The 24,155-nt window shown below is 40.9% G+C and overlaps 1 protein-coding gene across 1 annotated transcript in view; it reads left to right on the top strand.

Moving 5' to 3' along the window:
• CSMD3 (CUB and Sushi multiple domains 3) overlaps window positions 1-24,155 on the top strand; it is a 1,166,690-nt gene that overhangs the window by 1,003,896 nt on the left and 138,639 nt on the right. The window contains exon 54 of the mRNA XM_077493847.1: window positions 12,028-12,201. Within this exon, the coding sequence (XP_077349973.1) occupies window positions 12,028-12,201 (174 nt within the window). The remainder of the gene's footprint in view (window positions 1-12,027; window positions 12,202-24,155) is intronic.

Raw genomic sequence — 24,155 nt, 5'->3', positions numbered from 1 at the left:
TCAACACTGGGGGTACCTTGTCAGGGGGACTCCCCTGGCAAAGCACCCTGTCCCCATATTGATAAGGACAAGGACTTCTTGTCCCACAACCCTGGAACAGTTGCTGTAGGGAACTGTCGGTGGGGGGCTTACTGAAATCTGGAAGCCCCTTTAGAAAAAGGGACCCCCAGATACTGCCCCCATGTTATTGTCTAGGAGATACATAGTACCCCTACTCCTTCACAAAAAGTAAATAAACACGCTAAAGTTTTTTGACCTTTAATCTTTTAATTTTAATAAATCCTTAAAAACAAAAAAGTCCCATGATATATCCAGGGGGAACTATGCCCCTCTGCGAGGGAAGCTGGTATCTGGTGGTCCCTTTTTTGGTAAAGAAGGCTGGAAAATTCCGATAAGCCCCCTTGTCCTTACCCCTTGTCCTTATCAGTATGGGGACAAATTGGTTTACCAGGGATTTCCCCTCTGACAAGGTGCTCCCAGGGTCAGGAAGGGGCCTGCATGCTTGCCCCCCCCCCCTTCTGCATGGCATGGGTCTGGCATGGATTTTGGGGGATCTTCATGCTTATTTTTTCTTGTACTTTGTGTGGGGGTTCCCCCTAAACTTCAAATCAGACCCAAAGGGTATATTATAAAATATGGTAGGGATCCCTTTACTTTTTTTGCATAGGGCCATCATGGATATGAGTTTAGATTATTCATTTAGAATAAGGGTATGTCTATAGATGAAGGAAATCTTCGTTTGGTTTGTTTAAAAGCAGAATCCCGCAGCTGGGAGCTGCTAACAATTTAAATGGTATTTTTTCTTTGTAGATGCCAGTTTTGCTTTAGTAGGTTGTATAACATTGTACAGTAGCACCAATTCACCAAAGTTGCTTTTATTGCAGGTAAAATCATCAGGTTCACTTTAATGACTTGCAGAGCAGATAGAACCATATCCAGGTTAATAGGTGCATGGTCCGACCAAGTGATAGGGTTAATCTCTGATGAGACTACATAAGGTAGTAGAGGGGCGGTTACAAGGGAATGGTCCAGTCTAGAATATAGTTTATGAGGGGGAGAATAAAATGTGTATTATTTCTGGATAGGTTTCTTCACTCTCCACGTATCATAAAGATTATGACATCTAGTCAGTTTACGAAAGGAAGTGGATAATTTCTGAGTTTGGATCCATGGAGTGTTCTGAAACAGGGCATATCTATCCTTGGTCGGGAACATACACACATTAAAATCTCATCCTATAACCATAAAAGGTTGTGAGAAAGATTGTAGCTTCTCAAATACCTTTGTGAGAAAACCAATCTGTCCCACATTCAATATTAGCCAAAGTAAATGATGTGTTCTGGTGAATACAACTCAGGAAAACAAACCGACCGTGGGGGTCTAGATAGGAAGAAAGAACACGTATTGGGCTGGAACGGTTAATTAGAATCCTAACTCCAGCTTTCCCAGAGGGGTCAGAAGCCATAAAGGCAGTAGAGAAATGCTTGGAGGCAAACTTAAAAGAACCCTTTCAGTCTCCTAAATCATAATAACATCCGCCTTGGAAGACCTGAATTCCTTCAAAGCTATCCATCTTTTTTTCAAGCCCTTCACATTGCAAGAAAAGACTTTAAGAACCATGGTATATCATAGAGGCATGTAGCTAATGATATACAGACAATAAGCAGACAAATACTGATCCATGGTGCAACAAACATGAAAAACATTTTAGCATGTATCACTGACTCCCGAAGGAGCGGCTTATTTGATTTGGGCCTGCACTCTAGTAACAACACCCCACTAACGTGGCTCAGTCCCCTTGACACAGCTGTGGTGCAATACAATACAGTACAATATAAGACAATGCAAGGTACCTGTAGTGTAACCTCAGGATCCACTGGCTCCACCTGCTGGGAGAATACAGTACACCACACAACTGGATGTGTATTCTACTGCGAAAATATTCAAAGAGGTTATTACAGTAATTGCGCTGTCATCCCAACATAGGACGACAGTACAATGGAATTCAATATAAACAATATCAAACAATATACATATAGATAAATACCCGGGAGCTCCCCTTACTTTTTTAAAGCTATGCCTGAGATCTCACTTAAAGTACTTGGTCTTTGGTCTTTTTGTCTTCGCTAGCTAAAATAATTCCTTGTGATTTGTAATCCACAGGTTAAAGTAGGTTAAGTTGAGGTAAAGGTGCTCCTGATATAACTTCTGTACTTATACTACAAGGCTTGGGATATCAGAGTAGGTAGGCCTCAAGCCTGCTCAGTGTCAGTTGCTCTGCTCCTCTTCCGTGGAACTATAAATCCCAGTGAGGCCTGTGTATGAGTCTAACTGCGTGTGAAAATTAATAAACTGTGGGCCGAGACCCACTCACCAACTGGATCGGAGCTCCGTGTAGTAGCTTTGGGCCCGTCGCTCCGTTCCCTCTGCTGGGTGAGCCCGGTCCTCCGATGCTCAAACGTGTGTCTCTGGATCTCTCCAATCTGGTCACTGTCTCTCTGGCACTGTTAGATCACTCGCACAAACAAGCGAGATTTGCGTTCCACAAATGCTTTGGGCCCGGTCTCCGGGAGGACCTTCACACAGATCCTCACAGGCTGGCCATGCGACCCCAAGAAAGCTAAAATGGCCTCTCAGGGTCCTTTTATGTCCTACCCAGCATGCACTGCCAGAGAAAGTGTTCATGGGTAGGTCATCAAGCCTCCTGGGTAAAAGGGTCAACCTTCACATCAAAAGAACAGTCACTTCCTGTATATGTCTTTTCTGCTTTCTTCAAAGCAATAAACATTTAAGTTCAGTACCAGTATTTGGCCGCTAGATGGCGCCAAATACTAAGCCATATAAATGTCCATAGACTTTTGATTATTACATGGAAACACACATTAATAAACAAGCATGTCAGTGCTACAAGCATATATGTTGAAATGGTGCAAAAAACTGAATTGAGAACCAAAAGAAGATATTAAAAAAGACCTGAAAAATTTGTTGAAAAAAACAACAAAATAAATTTAAAACAATATATAAAAACATTTTTTTGAGAGGCCTGAAGGGAAAAATATCCAAGGCAAAGGTCTAGGACAATGGTGAGGTGCATAGCTACCTGCAAGATCCAAGGGTGAGGTCCCATCTCCTCTGAGTAACATATAACAAAGTTCAGTGGGAGGCAACCGACGTAACAAAAAAAATAAATAAAAACCTCAAAACACTTGAAGGGGAGTCCTTCTAGGGAGAGATAAACGACTCCTGCATTGGAGTCTATGGACAAACTAATCTCCGTCTGTCCATGAGATTGAAAAAGATCAGCTGGAGGTGGGTGGTCATCAGGTGAGGAATCTGGAAGGGTTAGCTCATTGAGGGGTTGAAGAGGCCTTCTGTGATCTCTGACAGACTGGAGTCCAAATCTTGGCTGGTGTCATGAGTGGTTTAGGGTTCGGGGCAAGAAGTTGAAGTTCATCCCTAGTGATGAGTGGAAGTCCCAAATTGAGAATGAAGGCTTCACTTTCATGGAGGTCTCTTAACGAGAACTGGACACCATCTTTAGTGGCAGATAGGTGGAAGTGGAATCCCCAGTGATAGGAACTTGATGGTTCTGTAAGTGAGTGGTGACAGGGCCTAGACTACCTCTTTTTCGGCAATGTAATGGGGAAAGATAGCTGAAAATAGCATGCTTAAAGTCTATGCAGGATTTATTACAAGTTACAATAGAGAGCTTCCTTGCTTTCATAGTAGTGAAAGCGAACAATAATGTCTCTTGGGTTGGAGCCAGGGGCAGATTAGGGGGCCAGAGACCTGTGAGCTCTATCAAAGTGAAAGTCAATATCTGGGATAAGGAGTGCCAAGGTGACAAACAGGCCCGGGAGATAGTCTCAGGGACCCCATGATCCTTAAATTTTGACGGCGTTCCATATTCTCCAAATCTTCCATTTGCTGCTAAACTGGTTGCAGCTCTCTAATGTCATCCAATACAATGCATGCCCATGAGACTTGCATGGGAGGATGCCAAGCTTCTGAGGAAATAAGGAATAAGGTAAGTATATCACCTTATCCCCCATCCTCTAGGCAAAATGCACAGTTATCTCTTGTAGAAGGAAGAGTTATGCTTTAAAGTAGACCTGCTGCCTATTTCTACATTTACAAACACCATATTTACACTTGAAACAATTATTATTATTATATTATCATACAGGATTTATATAGTGCCAACAGTTTGTGCAGCGCTTAACAAAACGAAGGCAGACATCACAATTCAGTACAAGAGGAATCAGAATGTCCTGCTCATTAGAGCTCACAATCTAAGAGGGAGGGTCAATTGATACAAAAGGCAATAGCTATGGAGAATGAGCTGATGGAAAAAGTAAAAGAGTGTATTAGTTAGAAGCATGATAGACTTCTTTAAAGAGAAGGGTTTTCAGGGATTGTCTAAAAATGTATAGATTAGGGGACAGTTGGACAGATTTGGGGTAGGGAGTTCCAAAGGATGGGAGAAGCTCTGGAGAAATCCTGGAGGTGAGCATGGGAGGAGGTGACATGGGAGCTGGAGAGCAGGAGGCCTTGGGAGGAGTGAAGAGAGAGGCTTGGTTGGTATTTTGAGACTAGGTTAGTGATGTAGCTGGGGCCAGAGTTGTGGATGACTTTGTAGATTATTGTTAGTACTTTGAATTGTATTTGTTGGGTGAGTGGAAGCCATCGCAGGGATTGGCAGAGAGGGGTCAAGGACCCTGAATGGTTGGTAAGGTGGATGAGTCTTGCAGCAGCATTCAGTATGGACTGAAGGTGGAATAGTGTAAGTAAAGGTAATCCAATGAGGAAGGAGTTGCAGTGGTCAAGGCAAGAGATGGCCAGGGAGTGAATTAGAAGTTTGGTGGAGGCATGATTTGGACAGGGATTGGATGTGGGCCTGAAAGGACAGTTCAGAGTCTAGGGTTAGCCCTAGAACCCTGGCATGTGGGGACAGACTGATAGTTGTGCCATTGATCTTGACAGAGAAGTCAGGGAAAGGGGCATGTGGGGGAGGAAATATTATGAGCTTTGTTTTTAATAGATTCAGTTTCAGGAAGTGGTGTGAGATTCAGGCTGCTATGTCCGTTAGTAAATCAGTGATGTGTGAGAAGACTGATGGGACGAGCTGAGAGGTCGAGAGATAGATTTGGGGGTCATCAGCATATAAATGGTAGTGGAAGCCATGGGAGGCTATCAGTTGACCCAGGGAAGTTGATAGAAAATAGTAGAGGTCCAAGGACAGAACCTTGGGGGACCCCAAAGATAAGAGGAGTTGAAGAGGAGGAGGTGAAGTTGTAAGTGACACCGAAGGTGCGGTGAGATAGGTAAAATTCAAACCAACAAAGAGCACAGCTATGGAGACCAAGCAAATTGAGTTTTTTGAGAAGGATCAACAGTATCAAAGGCAGCGGAGAGGTCCAAGAGTAAGAGTACAGAATAATGACCATTCGTTTTAAACTATAGATGTTACAATTGAATATTCTATCTTCCTATTCCTAAAGCTGAACTCCAACCTTACCCTAAAAATTGCCCAATTGAACAGGCACCTATCCTGTTCAGAAATTGGCTTAACCTCTTCCTGCCCACACTGTAGCTGAAAGACGGCCATAGCGTGGGCCTAAATTGCTGGGCTGGTGTCTATGCACATCCTCTCATGCATGATCTCCCTGGGTGCCCCCTGTGGGGTACGCATGGCTAGCTCTGTGATTAGCGAGTCCACAAGACTTGGCTGATCATAGATCGAAGTAAGGGGCTGATCCAGACCCCTCACCATGTGACCAGCTGTCAGTCAATGGCAGCTAATCACAATTTGTAAACAGAGCCGGTAATCGGCTATTTTTTTCCTAGTGCTAACAACTTGAGGAGAAAAAAAAAAGACGATCACCAGCTTCTATAAGAGGGACATCAGTTTCGAACACAGAGATCCACTGCCGCCTTATCTGTGCCCACCCTACCAGTGCCCACCAGTGCCACCTACCAGTGCAAATCAGTGCCAAATAGTGCCACCTACCGGTGCCCACCAGTGTCACCTACCAGTGCCTATCAGTGCCCATTGGCACCACCAATCAGTGCCCATCAATGCCACCTATCAGTGGTACCTATCAGTGTCCCCTATTTGTGCCCTTCAGTGCGCCCATCAGTGCCTATTGGTGCCACCCATCAGTGCCCGTGTGTACCACCTTATCAGTGCCTAACAGTGCAGCCTATCAGTGCCCAGCAGTGCAGCCTTATCAGTGCACGTCAATGAAGGAGAAAATTACCTGTTTGCAAAATGTTATGCCAAACTATTTCTAAATTTGGTCTTTTTTTTGTTTGTTTAACAAAAAATAAAAACCCAAGTAGTGATTAAATACTACCAAAAGAAAGTTCTATTTGTGTGAAAAAAATTTAAAAAAATTTAATTTAGGTACAGTGCTGCATGTCCGCGCAATTGTCATTCAAAATGTGACAGCACTAAAAAGTTGAAAATTTGCCTGGGCAGGAAGGGGGTTTAGGTGCCCAGTAGGCAAGTGGTTAATAAATGTCCCTGCACATTATGAGTGTTTCTTAATATCTAGTGGAATCTGCCTTTCACAAATACCTCACACCTTGGGGCTGGATGACTCCTAACAACGTGTTAACAACGTGCCCACCCCTGTCAGTCAAGATAAGGGAGTTCTGGCTTCAGTATATATATATATATCTATATATATATATATATATAGTGTTACTCGGGCCTAGTTCCCCCACTCAAAAGCATGCATAGCCATCACACAGCCTGTTCAGCACAAGAATCAGTCAAGGGTTTGCATGGGATACCCCAGAACTTTAAATATACACTTAAAGGGCAGCTAGGTTCAGTCCCAGAATGCTGGATTCCCTTCCACAAACTTTTTTTCTGGCTTCTCTCAGTCTCTATACCAATCTCTCTTCTAAGCTAAGACTAACTGGGACTTCAATTTCTTCAAAGGCTTTTCAGCTTCCTCTCTCAACCTTTCTCTCTCTGCTCGAGGGGCACAGCCCCTAGCACAGGACTCTCCTCCTGAAAGTCCTGACTCAGAAACTCTGCACTCTGCTGCCAGGCCTCAGGGCATTTATGGGCTCTCCCTCCACCTTCTGGACACACCCCCCCAGGGATTGGCTGAGGCACTAGAAATATTTTAAATGCTGGTTCTGCTCTCCCTCCCACTATACTTCCAGAAATCTCTAGAAGAGGGTGGAAGTAGCATAACAGCAGCCTGTGGGACACTGAACAGCCCCAAGTATTCAACCTCTGAACCACTGTTTACAGAGGAGCTGACTAAATTTACCTAGCAGCCTACACTGAACTAGGAGGATGCTACATCTGCTGTACATATAAGTGATTTAATATATGTTTGTTCTAAAGGAACTTGCCTTTATCGTATTATGTTTTAAAGACATATACTTAAATATTAACATAGAAAAAAGCTCTTATTATCACCATTTATTGTTCACTTTTTGCCTTGTTTTTCATAGATCTTAGGTAGTTTTACAAATGCATCTTTGATTAGCTTAGTTTTTACAATGACATTTACAGCATATTAGTATACTGTTCGATATTTACTCCATGATCACCTGAATGCAAGTCTTATGACAGTGAGGTCTGAACATTGTAATCATTAATTGTCAGTTCCCTCTAAATATATGCTCTAAATCCCTTGTAATCAGATTCAATCACTCAACGGTTCCATTTGTTTTCATGTTAAACTAAAGAGAGGAAAGGGTATTAGACCATGGGGAACAACATGTTACTCTATCGATAATCTTTAAACAAGAATGAATCTCTGTCAAACAAGACTTTCCAAATCTGCTGGATAGGTATAAGAATAGAGCAAGGAAAATAATTGCTCTAGGGTCAGTGCTAACAGCAGCAAAGGTGAATGTAGTGTTTTTCAACATCCAATTATAGAAAACCACACAGTAACTGCTATGCTGAACAGCCAGGAAATAGGTAATAGCGATCTGCAACTGTGACATATTACACATTTTAAAAAGAGACCGTGCTTCTTGGAAGTGAAGCTTTAAATAGAACATTGAATTGTGGAAAACAATGTAGCTATAAGACAGCAGGGATTTTTTTTCTTTCTTTTACTAATATTTTCTAAAGTTCATGTCCAGGCAAAATAAAAACTAGAGTTAATTAATTCATGTATCCATCAAAAATCATTAGCTGCATGCTTAAATGTAACGAGTGTAAATTCTTGTGTCTGTCTTGATATCAGCCTTTGGCAATCTGATCAGACTAAGAGAGAGAGAGAGAACGAGAGGGAAGAGAAAGAGATTGAGTTCTCTTAGCCCGTTGAGCTTCAATGCAAAGCATATGTGACAGCAGGAGAATGCAGAATATGCAGAGGGTTGGTTCATCCATCTGTGTTATAAATCTTTAGTTGTTTAGCTAGATAGATTAGCAAACCTAATGATTCACTGGAGATGCAGGGCAGACCCCAAATTTGGCTGTGTTATCTAGCAGGGGTACATGGATCACAAAGCTGGTGGCATAAAAATGACAAACTCTTTGTCAGGTAGTATGCAAGTAGTAACTTACAGTTAGCTTTAAATTTAAATTGCTATATGAATGTATAACCCAAACTACAGGACTTCTATGCATATGCACAGTGCACCTAATTTTATCTTGTATGTCTAGTTTACGCCTGCTATGTACTGTATAATAAGGAAATCTGTTGCAACAAACAAAACATTGATGATCAGACATATTTGCAAGAGTCAGAATATGTGTTTGGGTAAAATGTTCTGTCCTAAGTCCCTTGGGTCCACTTGGATCCCGGGAATAGAAGAAACTAAAGAGGTTTAAGTTTTGTTGAAGTTCTGCTATAATACTGGATTTGTGATTAAAATGGTATTTCTATATACCTGGGCAATTACAATGAAGGATATATTGGCCATCTCATTAAAAAACCATGGTCATTAACAAAGATTTAAAGACTAACCCTAGGTTTGATTGAACTTGAAATAGTTCCTTTGGTCCAAACAGGTCCAAAAAAGCTATTTACACTTGCTTTGGCTTCAACACACATTAACGGCTAGTTTACTTGCTTCAAAACAAGGCTTCAGACAGGCTTTGTTAAAGCTCTCTGAATGCTGTCAGAGAGCGTTCAGAGAATAAAATGTAAATTAGCTTACAGTCCTGTTTACACCTTGCTTTTGCTTTACTTTGCTTCAAAAATGATGCCCCATGTTGCTTTAGTGGTGCTTCAAAGCATCTTAAAAGCCTCCATAGAAGTTTATGGCAAAGCTTGCTTGAAGCCCCCCCAAAGTCTCATTGAAGTACCATGAAGCCTCACCAAAGCCTCACCGAAGCCCCATCAAACTCCACAAAGCTTCACTGAAGCACCAAGCAAAAGCAAGGTGTAAACAGGACTGTAAGCTAACCATTTTATTTAGTGACAGGGGATCTGACTGGCATTCAGAGAGCTTTAACAGAGCGTGTCTAAAGCCATGTTTTGAAACAAGTGTAAACTAGCCCTAACAGGTGTGCTTGCCATGAGCACTGTATAAACTGTGTATATACAGTATTGAGCACTTTGTTCCAGTAGCGGTACGGGGACTTCCTGTCACATTCCTGAAGCAAAATTGAGTTGCGCTAAGGGGTTCTCAGCCACTCAAAGGAAAATTTGTACAGGTATGTCCTGTATATAAGTCTTCCTCTGATTGGCTGAGGTGGAGCGAATTATGTCATCTGCCTGCCCCTCCACCTCAGCCAGTCAGTACTGTATTCATCAAAAAATTACAAAGCTTCCTCTGAATGGCTGAGCAGCGCTCAGCCAGACTCAATTTTGTGCTAAGAACAGGATATAGTACTGTGTGCTGTTTGTAGCTGATGCTACATACTGTTTATACAGCACTGACAGCAAGCGCACCTGTCAGTGAAGAAAATGGTTTGTTTGTACCTGTTCAAACAAACCTACAATTAGGCTTTAACAACCCTCCCTTCCTTATTGCAACTACACCAGGATTTCCAGGTCCTGTTTACACCTGCGTTTGCTTTGTTTTTCTTTGGCTTTGCTTAAAAAATTATACCCCATGTAGCATTACTGGTGCTTCAAAGCATCTTTAAAGCCTCCATGGAAGTTTATGGCAAAGCTCGCTAGAGCCCTTCCTGAAGCCCCCCCCAAAGCCTCATTGAAGCCCCATGAAGCCTCATGAAGCCTCACCAAAGCCCCACTGAAGCCCCATCGAAGCTCCACCAAAGCCTCATCGAAGCACCAAGCAAAAGCAAGGTGTAAACACGACTGTAAGCTAACCATTTTATTTAGTGACAGGGGCATTGACTGGCGTTCAGCTTTAACAAATCCTGTCCGAAACCATGTTTTGAAGCAAGTGTAAACTAGCCCTAACAAGTGTGCTTGTTGTGAGCACTGTATACACTGTGTATATACAGTATTGAGCAGTGAGCACTTTGTTCCAGTAGCGGCACGGGGACTTCCCGTCACATTCCTGAATCAAAATTGAGTTGCGCTGAGGGCTTCTTAACCACTCAAAGGAAAATTTGTACAGGTATGTTCTGAATATAAGGCTTCCTCTGATTGGCTGAAGTGAAGAGAGTGATGTCATCTGCCTGCCCCTCCACCTCAGCCAGTCAGTATTGTATTCATTAAAAAATTAAAAAGTTTCCTCTGAATGGCTGAGCAGCACTCAGCCAGACCCAATTCTAGGAACAGGACAAAGTACTGTGTGCTGTTTGTAGCCAATGCTACATACAGTTTATACAGCACTGACAGCTCACCTGTCAGTGAAGGAAATGTTTTTTTGGACCTGTTCAACCAAACCTACAATTAGGCTTTAACAACCCTCCCTTCCCTATTGTAACTACACCAGGATTTCCACGGACTGTGTTTGTGTGAATTTGTGTCCATTCAGCCAAGTTGTGAGGTCCTTGCAGGGTACTTGCTGAACTCTGAACACAGAACTCATCAAGCTACAGTATGTCTTTATGGTGATAGCGTTGTGCACAGAGGCACATTCATACTGGAGCAGTAAAGTGCGTTCTTCAAATGAGGTGTCACAAGATTGAAAGCACATTAGTCTACATTAGAACAAGCATGTCATCTTGGTGTTATATAGGCTATATTTAACCCTCTAGCCTAACCCTCTGTGACCCTCATTAGTTGTAGTATACTCCCAGCTATTCTACTATACTCCCACCATTTTACTTTGGAGAGATTTCCCCTCATTTCCTATTACAAGGGGTCCCCGGGTCACAAACAAGATAGGGACTGTAGGTTTGTTCTTAAGTTGAATCTGTTTGTAAGTCGAAACAGGTAAATTTTTTAAGTGTAGCTCCAGCCAAAAAATCTATTTTTAAGCTTTTTGGATAACATAGGGAAGGGTTATCACCCCTGTAACATTTGTTTAGCTGTCTGTGCCCCTGTACATAAGATTTCATCTCACTTTCTGTCCCAATGATAATTGGATTTTGAAAATTTTGGGCTGTTAGGGAAACAAGGATTGGTGATAAAGCATCAGTGGAGACACCTTTTTCCCATATTAACTCTTACAGGAGAGAATTTCCCTTCCTAGAGGTAGATTCCCTCTTACTTCCTGTTATCTCCCTCCGTTTGTAAGTAGAGGTCGTTTGTAAGTCAGATGTTTGTAACTAGGGGACCCCCTGTACAGAACAGAAAGTGAAGGGAAATTTCTCTTGCTGGGCACAGTCATAAAACAACTAATTTGTCAGGGTTTTAACCATTTCGTACTCTAAAATAACAGTTTTAGCTTTACATACACTATAACAATACCCATCACAAAAAAAACTGGGCTGAAGGATTTGGAGGGATATTCTCATTATCTTGACTTCAACTGAGCTTTAATGCATTAATTTAAATAATTTTAATTTTAATTAATCTTTTCCAGTTACAATACTTAGGTTGTCTGCTTATTTGAGTTTTATACTTCAATTCAGCTTCATTTGCAATCACACATTACTAATTTTATGCCAAAATTACTTGTACTTTTTATGAATGGCTAACAAATGTGTTCTTTTTCTTGATCTTCATGTCCCCCTGGCAGCTGTTAGCTGTGGTCACCCTGGCAGTCCAATTTATGGAAGAACAAGTGGCAGTGGCTATAATTACAATGACGTTGTAACATTCTCCTGCAACATGGGATATGTCATGCAAGGTCCGACTCGGGCACAGTGCCAAGCCAACCGGCAGTGGAGTCATCCTCCTCCTATTTGTAAAGGTAAGAAAGACATGAAATAGTTGTTGTTTTTTTATTGCTGTTTCTAAATATGAATCATGACAGCTGGGTTGAGGATGATTTTATTTTTTTATTTTAGAAAAGTATGGCCAACATTTAATTCAAACTCTAGTTCATATTTATCATAAATTCCCCTCTAGGTTGATCATATAAATTGTGAAGATAAAATGCTGAACACTGGAGACAAAAACTTTTATTTAAATATAGTCCTTAATAGCAACAAAGGCTATAAATACACTGTAATAAAAGAGCTGTGGAAGGGACACAGCAGGCCCGCACTAAAGTCTGCCTGCTTAAAGCTAATGGATGACAAGATCAGTCACCCTGCACAAGGAGAGAGAGCAGCAATGACTGGTCTTTTTTACAGAAGGTTTCTGCACACAGTTTCACACTGGATTATTGTATAAACCTTGAAGAAATACACAAAGTGCATCAAAATTCAATTAACTATACACTCACATCCAAGTACTATTTAATATTTGTTCTGAATGCATTCAGAACATGCATGCTCCTTCATCAGGCCATCGGCCCCTCTGCTGAAATGGTTCCAGACTGGACCTGGACCTGTTGTCTGCCTACATATAGGCTGGTGCATGGTTAGCTCAGACACACTTAGCTGTTTGGGTGGGGGACTACTTCAGTCCTTTCACAGTCTCCAACTATTATTCTTAGACATTGGTCTGGCTCAGAAGCCTGTCTGTTTAGGCCAGACAGTGTTATGGTCATTTTTACCCATCTCACTTATGATGATAATGATACAAAACATAAGTAGTTAAAATCTTTTATCGATATATGAATCAACCAATGTGGTTGCAGCTATAACCCATGATATCAATAATGAATGATAATGGAGCTAAAATACAAAGATATCATTTATTTATACAGAAAATAAACGTTTGAAAAATCGGATATTACCAAATATAACATAGTGATGTTACAAATACAGTGCTGCCAGTCTACAAAGATAATTAATGCAAAAATTAGATATGGTTATAATTGGGATATACATGCTATCATGGTATTAAGGCAATCCTAGGACAGAAAAAGTTAGAGAAAAGAAAAGAGAAACAAGATAATACGGATACATTACATAGACAGCCCTTAGGTGACCATGCTTGCCTGGGGGGACACACCGAAAGGAGGAAGAGGTGTGAAACTCTCTGTACTGCTTTTATACCCCCCTCTGCCCCTATTCCCATCCATCCAGGTTCTACTCCCCCGAAACCTTGTCATTGGTCCAGAGTCGCATCAAATTCTGATTAGGGGTAATTTCAAGTCTAGTTGGTCATCATGCTTCTCAAATAAGCATTAGACTCTCTTCGATGCCTCTCTGTCTGAAACATGATTACCTTTGTTAAGTCTATCGCTTGATTTAAAACAGTCAGCCCATTTTGATCTTAGCCTAAATCAGCATTTCAAGGACTTAGGATCAGGTGGAAACACAATGTCTGCTCCTCCCCCCATGACAATAGTATAACTTATTCACTATGCAGACAACAGACAAAAGACGTTGGTCTTTTGAGATACAAAAAACAGTAACTAGGCCCACCTCTCACGATTAAACCCAAAAATATATTACGTACACAAGTTCCTATAACAACACACACACACACGAAAGCCCTGACCCTTCCCCACCACCACTGAGGCCTTCTCTTCCTTTCTTGAACACGCCAGAATCCATCGAGCTAGACTTGAGACAGCAAAGCAATCCTGGTGCCTTTGAGTCTCCACATGTGGACCATGAGTGCCTGCGCTGCAATGTTTCCACGCTCCTCTGCCTTGCATCATACAGATGCAATCACTGATTAGTAGGGTAGGGGTGTCCTACCTTTTGACCATCCTGGCCCACATTGGAAAAAGAAAAATTGTCTTGGGCCACAAATAAAATACACTAACAACAAAGGGAGCCGTGGGGCAGAAAAAGTTGGACAGATCACAAATGAACAATCACTAATATAGATAGTGTACCTATCTGAGTAATAAAACGTCATTTTTTGTTTTTTCTAATTTTTATTATGAAATTAAAAATTGCCCACATAAAGTGCAATATTTGACACTGTTTTTGGTAAACAAATGCATCAATATCTGGCTTGACGGATGGAGTAGCAATTCTCAAAGAATTTTCAAAGCACTTATCGGATAATTTGGTTCTAATTTTGCCCTGTTTGTGCTTCATCCTTGAAAATAGTCGCTCACAAATATAGGTGCTGCAAAAAACTGATGACATGAATAAAGCTTGATTGTGAAGAGTGGGAAATTTTTCTTTGGGAAGTTAAAACTTAAAAAAGTCCAATAAAGAGACACATTTTTTTCTTCTGTCGCATGTGTTCACTAAGTGTAAATGCAGTTTTACAAAAAAACAAACAAACAACGATTTTAAGTAAGTTTACGATTTTGTGTTGGGCTGCATTTATAGCCATCCATAGGTTGGACACCCCTGGAGGAGAGTAACACTAACCTGTCTCCAATAAGTTAATTTTTGCACAGTGAGAGACAGTCTGTGACAGACAGTCTCCCACTTCCATGGAATGTCCTGTTATGGGGTGACAATGTTCTGTTCTTATCTACATGTTGTTCTTCTGTATTTTTACCCTTTCACTGCTCTATCAATCGACACTTCAAGCTGCATACTGTTGTAAATTGCATATACTTGTCCCACTGTTGTCACCATCATGAACGCATTTTAAAGTAGAGTTCCACCAAAAAGTGGAACTTCCGCTCATTTGATTCCTCCCCCCTCAATTGACATCTTTCAGGGGGGACACCTTCCCGCGCCCCCCGCTGTCTCCTGGGAAACACACAGGTCCCAGGAGATAGCGGGGACCACTTACAACACGCAGCGAGACTTGCACATGGGCACTAGGGAACCGGAAAGTGAAGCCGCGACACTTCACTTCCTGATTTTCTCACCTAGAATGGTGGCGGCAGCAGCCGAGAGCCAAGAGATCGCTCGGCTTTGGCTGCTGACATCACTGAACCCTGGGACAGTAAAGTGTCCATTTATAAAAAGTCAGCAGCTGCAGTATTTGTAGCTGCTGGCTTTTAATTTATTTTTTTAGGTGAACTCCCTCTTTAACCACTTTAACCCCCGAAAAGATTTACCCCCTTCCTGACCAGAGCGTTTTTTGCGATTGGGCACTGCGTCGTTTGAACTGACATTTGCGCAGTCATGCAACGTGGCTCCCAAACAAGATTGGCATCCTTTTTTCCCACAAATAGAGCTTTCTTTTGGTGGCATTTGATCACCTCTGAAAAAAACGAATTATTTTTTACTTTTTGCTATAATAAATATCCCCCAAAAATATATAAAAAAAATCTTCCCCTCAGTTTAGGCCAATACATATTCTTCTACATATTTTTGGTAAAAAAAAATTGCAATAAGAGTGTATTGATTGGTTTGCGCAAAAGTTATAGCCTCTACAAAATAGGGGATAGTTTTTTACCATTTTTCAAAAAAAAATTTTTTTTACTAGCAATGGCCGCGATCAGTGATTTTTATCATGACTGCGACATTATGGCGGACACATCGGACATTTTTGACACATCTTTGGGACCATTGTCATTTATACAGCAATCAGTGCTATACAAATGCACTGATTCCTGTGTAAATGACACTGGCAGTGAAAGGGTTAACCACTAGGTGGCAGTGTAGGGGTTAAGTGTGTCCTAGGGGCATGTTTCTAACTGTGGGGGATGTGGCTGTGTATGACATGTCACTGATCTCTGCCCCCGATCACACAGAGCAGAGATCAGTGACACTGTCATTAGGCAGAATGGGGAGATCCTTGTTTACATTAGCATCTCCCCATTCTTCCTCCCTGTGAGACGATCGCGGGTATCCCCATGGCGATAGAGTCTACAGGACATGCGACCCGACTCACGGAGCTTGCTGCTGGCCGCCTCTTAAAGGGCAACGTACAGGTACGTGATTCTGCCTGCACGTGCCCTTCTGCTGACGTATATGGGCGTGAGGCGGTCGGCAAGCGGTTAAGTAACATAAGTGGAAGGAGTCATTCATATAGATAAAATGGCCACAAGGAGGCTGCAGAGGATCACTATTAATAAATGGAATTGCTTATGAAACACGGCACTTTATTACACTAAATGCCATTCAATCAGAGTTTACATCTACTTTAACTTAATAAATAAAAATTATTGTAAGGTATGATGATAATCTGTTTCAAGTCTTATTTCTGCACATAGCTGTATGCCAATCTTGTGCCAGGATGATAGAAATTCAATGACAATCTATACTCTGAGTACCACTGCAATGGTTGCAAGAAAGAGAAATTAAAATTTGATGTCAGTTTTATAAAATCAAGGCAAACTAATATGCATTTCTAGTAACATTTTAATAACATTCAATAGTAAACCAGTTGTATAAGAACTGTACATATATGTCAATTTTAAACAAAAGAATATTTTTCCTTTAACCTTCTCGGCAGTCTAATCAATCCAAAGTTTTTATAATGCTTTCCCCCTTTATTCGACAAAATGTTTATATCTTTTCTGAATGTATTTCCCTGGACTCCAGTAAAAAAAATATCAATCAGTATTCTATAAATCTCAAAAGCAATTAAGGAAAAAGAAGAGAGCAGGGTTCCCAGATAACCTTGTGAATGTATCTGTCTGAAGCTGAAGTTAGCAATAAATTTTTATCAAGATATGGAAATGAAGTTACTCCTGGAGTGAACTGATATACATTTGAAAATGGTCTTTGCCAGTTTTATGATGCTGACTTACATAATCCTCATACCTTTTCTGACCCTGGGTGATATCAGCTGTGCTGGAATTCACATTCTTAAAGTGGGCTCCAGCTATTTTGAAGGAAAAGGATTTAGAATCTCTGTCAGGTTTGTACTGCTCGCAGTCTCTGCACTAATTCATCCCAAAGGTGTTCTGTCGGGTTGAGGTCAGGACTCTGTGTAGGCCAGTCAAGTTCCTCCACCCCAAACTCGCTCATTTATATCTTTATGGACCTTGATTTGTACACTGGTCCAAATCATTTGGTGGAGGGGGGATTATGGAGCGGGGTTGTTTTTCAGCGGTTAGGCTTGGCCCATTAGTTCCAGTGAAGGGAACACATAAGGTGTTTGGGGATGGCCTCTTTCTGTTCCAACATGACTGCACACCAGTGCACAAAGCAAGGTCCATAAAGACATGAGTGAGTTTGGGGTGGAGGAACTTGACTGGCCTGCCCTCAACCTGATAGAACACCTTTAGGATGACTTAGAGTGGAGACTGCGAGCCGGGCCTTCTCGTCCACATCAATGTCTGACCTCACAAATGCACTTCTGGAAGAATGGTCAAACATTCCCATAGACACATTCCTAAACCTTGTGGACAGCCTTCACAGAAGAGTTGAAGCTGTTATAGCTGTAAAGGGTGGGCCAACTCAACTAAAGCCTCGTACACACGGTACGATTGTTGGCCAACCGAATGTCTGATTTTTGTCAAAAGGGCATGTGCCAGGATCTTGTCTTGCATACTAACGGTACACAATTGTTGTGTAACAAACACAAACGTAGTGACGTACTACGAGAAATTTCAGCTCTTGAGCACTACTCTTCGGGCCCCTTCTGCTAATTTCGTGTTTGGTGAGCATTGATTCCGAGCATGCGTGTTTGTACTTTTGACTTTTGTGTGACGGATTTGTGTACTGACCATACGAAAATCTGAGAACAGACCGTTGTCTGCCAAAAATTGACTAGCATGTCATCCAACATTTGTTGCCCGAAAGTTGGACAACAATTGTCAAAAGGAGCTAACGGACAGACAATCCCCCGCTAACAATCGCATTGTGTGTACGAGGCTTAAGACTGGGAGTCCATTAAAGTTCATGTGTGTGTGCATGTAAAGGCAGGAGTCCCAATACGTTTGGTAATATAGTTTATATAATATACATAAAGCGCAAACCGCGCTAAAGACCTATTAAACTACATGTAAGAACAGCAGTGGCTCAACTGTAAGATACATACAGAATTGTAATAAAAGGGTTAATGTGCTAATGATCATATGAGAGATTCCAAATGAAAAGAAACAATCAAAATATAAAAGTGAATAAATAGTAAATCTGTGAATTTCTCTTCCAAGTGTGTGAATCACTTTTCATAGTCCTCAAAAATAACCCAAAACACTTAAATTTTATTTTGCAAAAAGTGAAGAAAATGAAGCATGTAGATAAACTACTTAATCAACAGAATAAAATGAAAATAAATAAAATTAAAAAAATTAAAAGTGGGAAAAATACTTGGGTAAATCATTCTTATAGATGTGTGAATAACCTTTCAGAGTCCTCTCAAAATTCAGTACCACAAACAAATAAAGAAATAAAATAAAAATAAAATAAAATAAAAAACAAATAGAAATTAAGTTTTTGTGATTGTGTGGCTCGCTCCTCAAAGTGTGTGAATCACTAGTTAGAGTCTTAACAATTGTCAATATAAAATTAGAGGTGCAAAGTAAAATTGTGTGATTCGTTCTTTAACCACTTCAGCCCTGGAAGGATTTACCCCCTTCCTGACCAGAGCATTTTTTTGCATTTTGGCACTGCGTCGCTTTAGCCGACAATTGCGTGGTCGTGCGATGTTGTACCCAAACAAAATTGACATTCTTTTTTTCCCCACAAATAGAGCTTTATTTTGGTGGTATTTGATCCCCTCTGCATTTTTTTTCTTTTGCAATAACCAAAAAAAAACGACAATTTTGAAAAAAAAAAACAACAATATTTTTTACTTTTTGCTATAATAAATATTCCCAAAAAATATATAAAAAAAACTAATTTCTTCCACAGTTTAGGCCAATATGTATTCTTCTACATATTTTTGGTAAAAAAAATTGTAATAAGTGTATATTACAGTAAAAAGGGTAACTGTGCTGACCCTAAATAGTAAACATATCTTACCACATAACTAAAATAGTGAATAATATTTATCAATAATTCATCAATAATTAATCATAAAATCAATCAAGTGGAAATTTGGTGAACTACAATACTATAGGGAAAATAATGTTTTTCTTAATATAAATGAAAATCATGTGTTTAACAAAAGAATAGTCCCAGTATTCCTCTTCAAGAACTGGTTATCTGAATCCCATGTGCGCAAATCCACGTCCACAATTCATGAAAAAAACACTACCAAATTCTAAAATGAACACTCACCAGAAACAAAATAAAAAGATGCCTTTGGTTTATGCCTGGGTTAACCACTCCACTCATGAATATATCTGAAGATTTCCAAACGGTATGCCAGTGATCACTCCATGCATCTCCACATTGATCTCATAGAAAGAAAACAGCCATAATTGCACAACATTCCATCAATAAAATAGGTGTAAACATTTTTCACTCACAGGTATAGTGCCTATAGATCGGCACCGAGTCTTTCCAGCGATATTTTTGGGGCTAACAAGCACCGTTCAGTCTACCGGGGTTGGCGTGTCGTCCAAGCCTCGATATGGTGTGGGTTGAGGCAGGAAGTGATGTCAGCGTTACCCAGAAGTCTCTACACATTTAACATCCAATCATGTGACTTCAGGAAGCTTCCTTCCTTCATATTAGAAGGTGGTGGTAGATGACCCTCCCACACTGATATGAGTCAGCGTCTCCTTCAGAAATGTCCAATCCACCCTGTCAAAGGTTTTTTTCAGCTTCGGAAGACAATAAACACATCGGTATTTTATGCGTATGAGCTAGATGGATAATCTCTAAAGCTTTTGTAGTATTATCTTTCACCTCTTTGGTGGGCATAAACCCCACCTGATCAGGGTGGATGACATTCTAAAGGAAAGGCTGTAACCTACTAGAGGCAAGTATCCGAGTAAAAATTTTTAAGTCGACGTTTAACAGAGATATTGGTCTATAGTTTTTACATTGAGCATGGTCCTTACCTTCCTTAGGAATAACTGCGATATGTGCTCTAAGGGTATATTCCGGTATTGGATGGTCATCCAGCAAAGAATCGAAAGCCTTAACAAATCTAGGGCCTAGGATGGAAGGAAACGCCTTATAGTACATAACAGTTTACCCATCAGGGCCGGGCGCTTTATTAGGCTTGAGCACGTTAATTGCCTTCATATATTCTTCTATTGATATTGGTGCGTTAAGAGATTCTATCGCAATTGGTGAATGTTTTCCAATCACAGACGTGGATTTGTGCACATGAGATTCGGATAACCTGTTCTTGAAGAGCAATACTGGGACTGTTCTTTTGTTAATTATTTTCCCTATATTATTATTAAAAATATTAATAAAAATGCCACAAAACTAGTTCTGGTTTTAAGTGCTGAAAGCGGTACAATTATTTTGCATGGAAATTTGGCGTTTTATATTGTAGTCCTGTAATTTTTAGGAATAACTCTCTTAAATCTGTTCAAACCAGAGTCTAGCAGACATCCCGGGTATGATAAAGTTTATAATATAATAAATAATAATAAAAATTATTCAATAATGTAATCAAATCCAAAAACACTGAAATTTGCTCATTTGCAGAATTGTCGCTGCCATTAGATTTAGTGTTTGATGACGAATTTCCCCACAAATCGCTATCGCTCAATTCTGCAAGTGATTCTAATTTATTATCGCTGTTTTCTAGTTGGTCTAAAATCACTTTTGACATAAAGGGACACTTTTTGGTTGCTATGGACAATCTCCAAATTCCAGGCAAAAAAAAACAGTATTTATAATATAAAAGTGCATGCAGGCCACTGCACAGACCACTAGGGACAAAGGGGGTGTGTAATTTTTTTTTTATACAGTACTGTAATCTGTCAGATTACAGTACTGTGTGTGTTTTGTGTGTTTTTACTTTTTTGAATTTGGTGCCGATCTCCGCACCCGTGCGCAGCAACGTCGCAGGGAAAGGAGCTCAGCGGCACTCGGGCACTGTGTGAATCGAGCGGAGGACAACTCGATCACACAGCGCGGAGGACATCGCTGGATCCAGGGGACAAGGTATGTAACCTCTCCCTGTATCCAGCGATGCGATCCCAAGTCTGGCTCGGGGTTACCGCTTATGGTAGTAAAATTCCAACCCAAGCCAGACTCGGGATTACCACTAGGGAGGTTAAACACTAGGGGGCGATCAAAGGGTTAAGTGTGTTCCCTGGATGTGTTTCAACTGTAGGGGGATGGGCTCACTACAACATGACAGAGATCATTGCTCCCGATGACGAGGGAACAGCAGCACCCTGTCTTGTTGCTAGGCAGAACAGGGAAATGTCTTGTTTACATCTCCCTGTTCTGCCTCTCCTCACTGCAATTGGTGCCACCAGCCAACATTGAGTTTGCAGGACCTGCTAGGAGGCAAATTCAAAGGGACGTACGGTTATGTCCTTTTTGCCTGCCCGTGCCATTGGTGTGCGGCGGTCGGCAAGTGGTTAAAGTGAATAAATTGCTTTTCAGAAACTTCTCCATGTAACAGTGACTCACAAACACGACAATCCCTCCACCACATAGATTTTAAGCTTACCACATAGTAAGCTGGATAGCTCATGCAGCTAATAAACCAGCCTGGGCATTTGGTCACCGGTTGGACTTAGAATCTCTGATCCAGGGGCCACCTACGATGGAGCAGTTCAGATGATGCTGAACTTGAAGGTGGATCCCAGGGAAATCCATCTCAGTCAGAGATGGAACTTGTTCTAAAGAAATTAGCTCTCTTCTCCGTCTGAAGGCTCAGGTGGACTCAGCCGTTCAGATCTCCTTATTCATTCCACATATCAGCGCCCAAAAATGGGAACTCTGGGGGTTATTTACAAAAGGCAAATCCACTTTGCACTACAAATGCAAAGTGCACTTGAAATTGCACTGTAAGTGCATTTCTAAGTGCAGTCGCTGGAAATCGAAGGGGTAGATCTGAAATGAGGTGAAGCTCTGCTGTTTTTATTATCCAATCATGTGCAAGCTTAAATGCTGTTTTTTATTTTCCTTGCAAGTACCCCTTAGATCTACAGCGAATTTACTTCCAAGTGCACTTTCATTGCAATTTCAAGTGCAGTTTGCATTTATAGTGCAAAGTGGATTTGCCTTTAGTAAATAACCCCCTCTGTGTTGCTGTACTCCCCGTCCTCATCCCGCTCCACGCACACATAGATTACCTTTTTTTGGCTTCTCGTAGAGTGGTCACAATAAAGGAACTGATTAGCTGCAATATATTACAATTTTTTTGTAATATATTTTTTGGATTTAGATAAGCTTTAATAGTATACCTGCAGGCTTGCAGCAAAAGTAAATTGCTATTCCAAGCTTTGTTATTTTATCTTTCACAGTTTGTTGGTGACATAATGAAAAAGATAGCACCTGTTGTCTTCTGGTTGTGTTTGTCGCTTTACACTGACACATTATAAAGTAAAAATTAACAAGAAAGGGGTATTTTTTTTTATATGTCCTGAATTTTGGGTGGCTGATTTATCAGTGAGAGAAGAGTGAGATGGCCCAACCAACACAAAATCTCTGCTGAGTTTGTATTACTTGAAATGCACAATCACCATGTAAAAAAAAAAAAAAAATGTTCTCGTGTGTTTGAAGAGCAATGTATTTTCAGTGAGCACATACTGTATGTTGTGTTATTAATGCAGTATTAGCTTGAAGCGGAACTCCACCTAAAAGGGAAGTTCAGCCTTATGGCCTCCTCCTCTGCTTCTCTTCTGCTTCTCATTTTTTTGTGGGGGGTAGCCGCTCCCACTTCTGTTCAGATCGCCTAGGCAATCTCAGTGGAAGTCCCTCCCCCACTTCCTCCCCGCGGTCTTCAGACATACATCACAGGTTCCAGAAGGCTGTGGGGCCATTCACAATGCGCAGCCAGCTACACAGTTAAGATACTGGTGTTGGGAACTGAAGACGGTCCCCAGCGCTGGATCCTGGGACAGGTAAGTGTCTGTTTATTAAAAATCAGCAGCTACAGTTTTTGTAGCTGCTAGCTTTTAATATTCAGTAACACGACTGGGGCTCCTCTTTAATAGTACCTTTTTGTATGACTTTCACATTTTATAAACTCTTGCCTCCTTTTTTTTTTTGCTATTTTGTCCACAGATTTGTAGATGAGACACTAGAGGCAGCATAGATTAGATACTACAATGACTGCCTAATTGCTTAACAACTGTTGTGATAACATATCTGCCTCAGCGGGAGGATATTGTTTTCATTGATTTTGCTGACTCCTAGATTTACATTGCAAGAAGGAGCAGAGTAAAAAGTACCATTTATAGATAAACGAAAATGTAATATGCATACCCTGTGTATATAACAAACTCAAAGCCAGAATAAAGTGCAGAAGTACTGCTACAGAGCCAGGGGGGCTAGAATTTTCCGTTCTGTGTATTTGCTGGAGAAGAACTCCTTTATTTTTCATATGACTGACATGAATCACAAACAAAAGCATCTACCACGAGAGCTAATGGTCTCCAATGTTACTATATATATATATATATATATATATATATATATATATATATATAAATTATTGATAAGTGAAGAAAGTCTGTATGCATAAAGACAAGCAAATACAAACGGTGATGTGAAAGCTGAAAAGTTTCTTAATCATGGATAATTTCACCAAAGAATCCTGATAGATCAAAGAGACACCTCCACCTCATAAAATACCAGCTCCTAGGCCCGTGTACACACGGTCGGACATTCCGACGGAAAATGTCCGATCAGACCGTGTTGTTGGATAATCCGACCGCGTGTGGGCTCCATTGGACTGTTTCCATCGGAATATTCGACCGACAAAGTTTTAGAGCTGGGCTATAAAATTTTCTGACAACATGATCCGATCGGACTTTGTCCGATAGTTTGTAGAGAATTCCGATCGGACAAAGTGCCACACAGGCTCAGATCAAATTCCTAGACCAAAGCTATTGGCTACTTGTCCTGTCGTAACAAAAGTCGTCGGACCGTGCGTACAAGGGCCAAGACCTATTATAACGGGAGGTCT

The sequence above is a fragment of the Lithobates pipiens genome, unplaced genomic scaffold, assembly GCF_037356315.1.
Source record: "Lithobates pipiens isolate NorthernLeopardFrog02 unplaced genomic scaffold, aLitPip1_a1.2 Scaffold_19, whole genome shotgun sequence".
NCBI classification, from domain to species: domain Eukaryota; kingdom Metazoa; phylum Chordata; class Amphibia; order Anura; family Ranidae; genus Lithobates; species Lithobates pipiens.
Note: the sequence above shows the minus strand (reverse complement) of the source record. Positions and strands in the feature narration are given on the sequence as shown.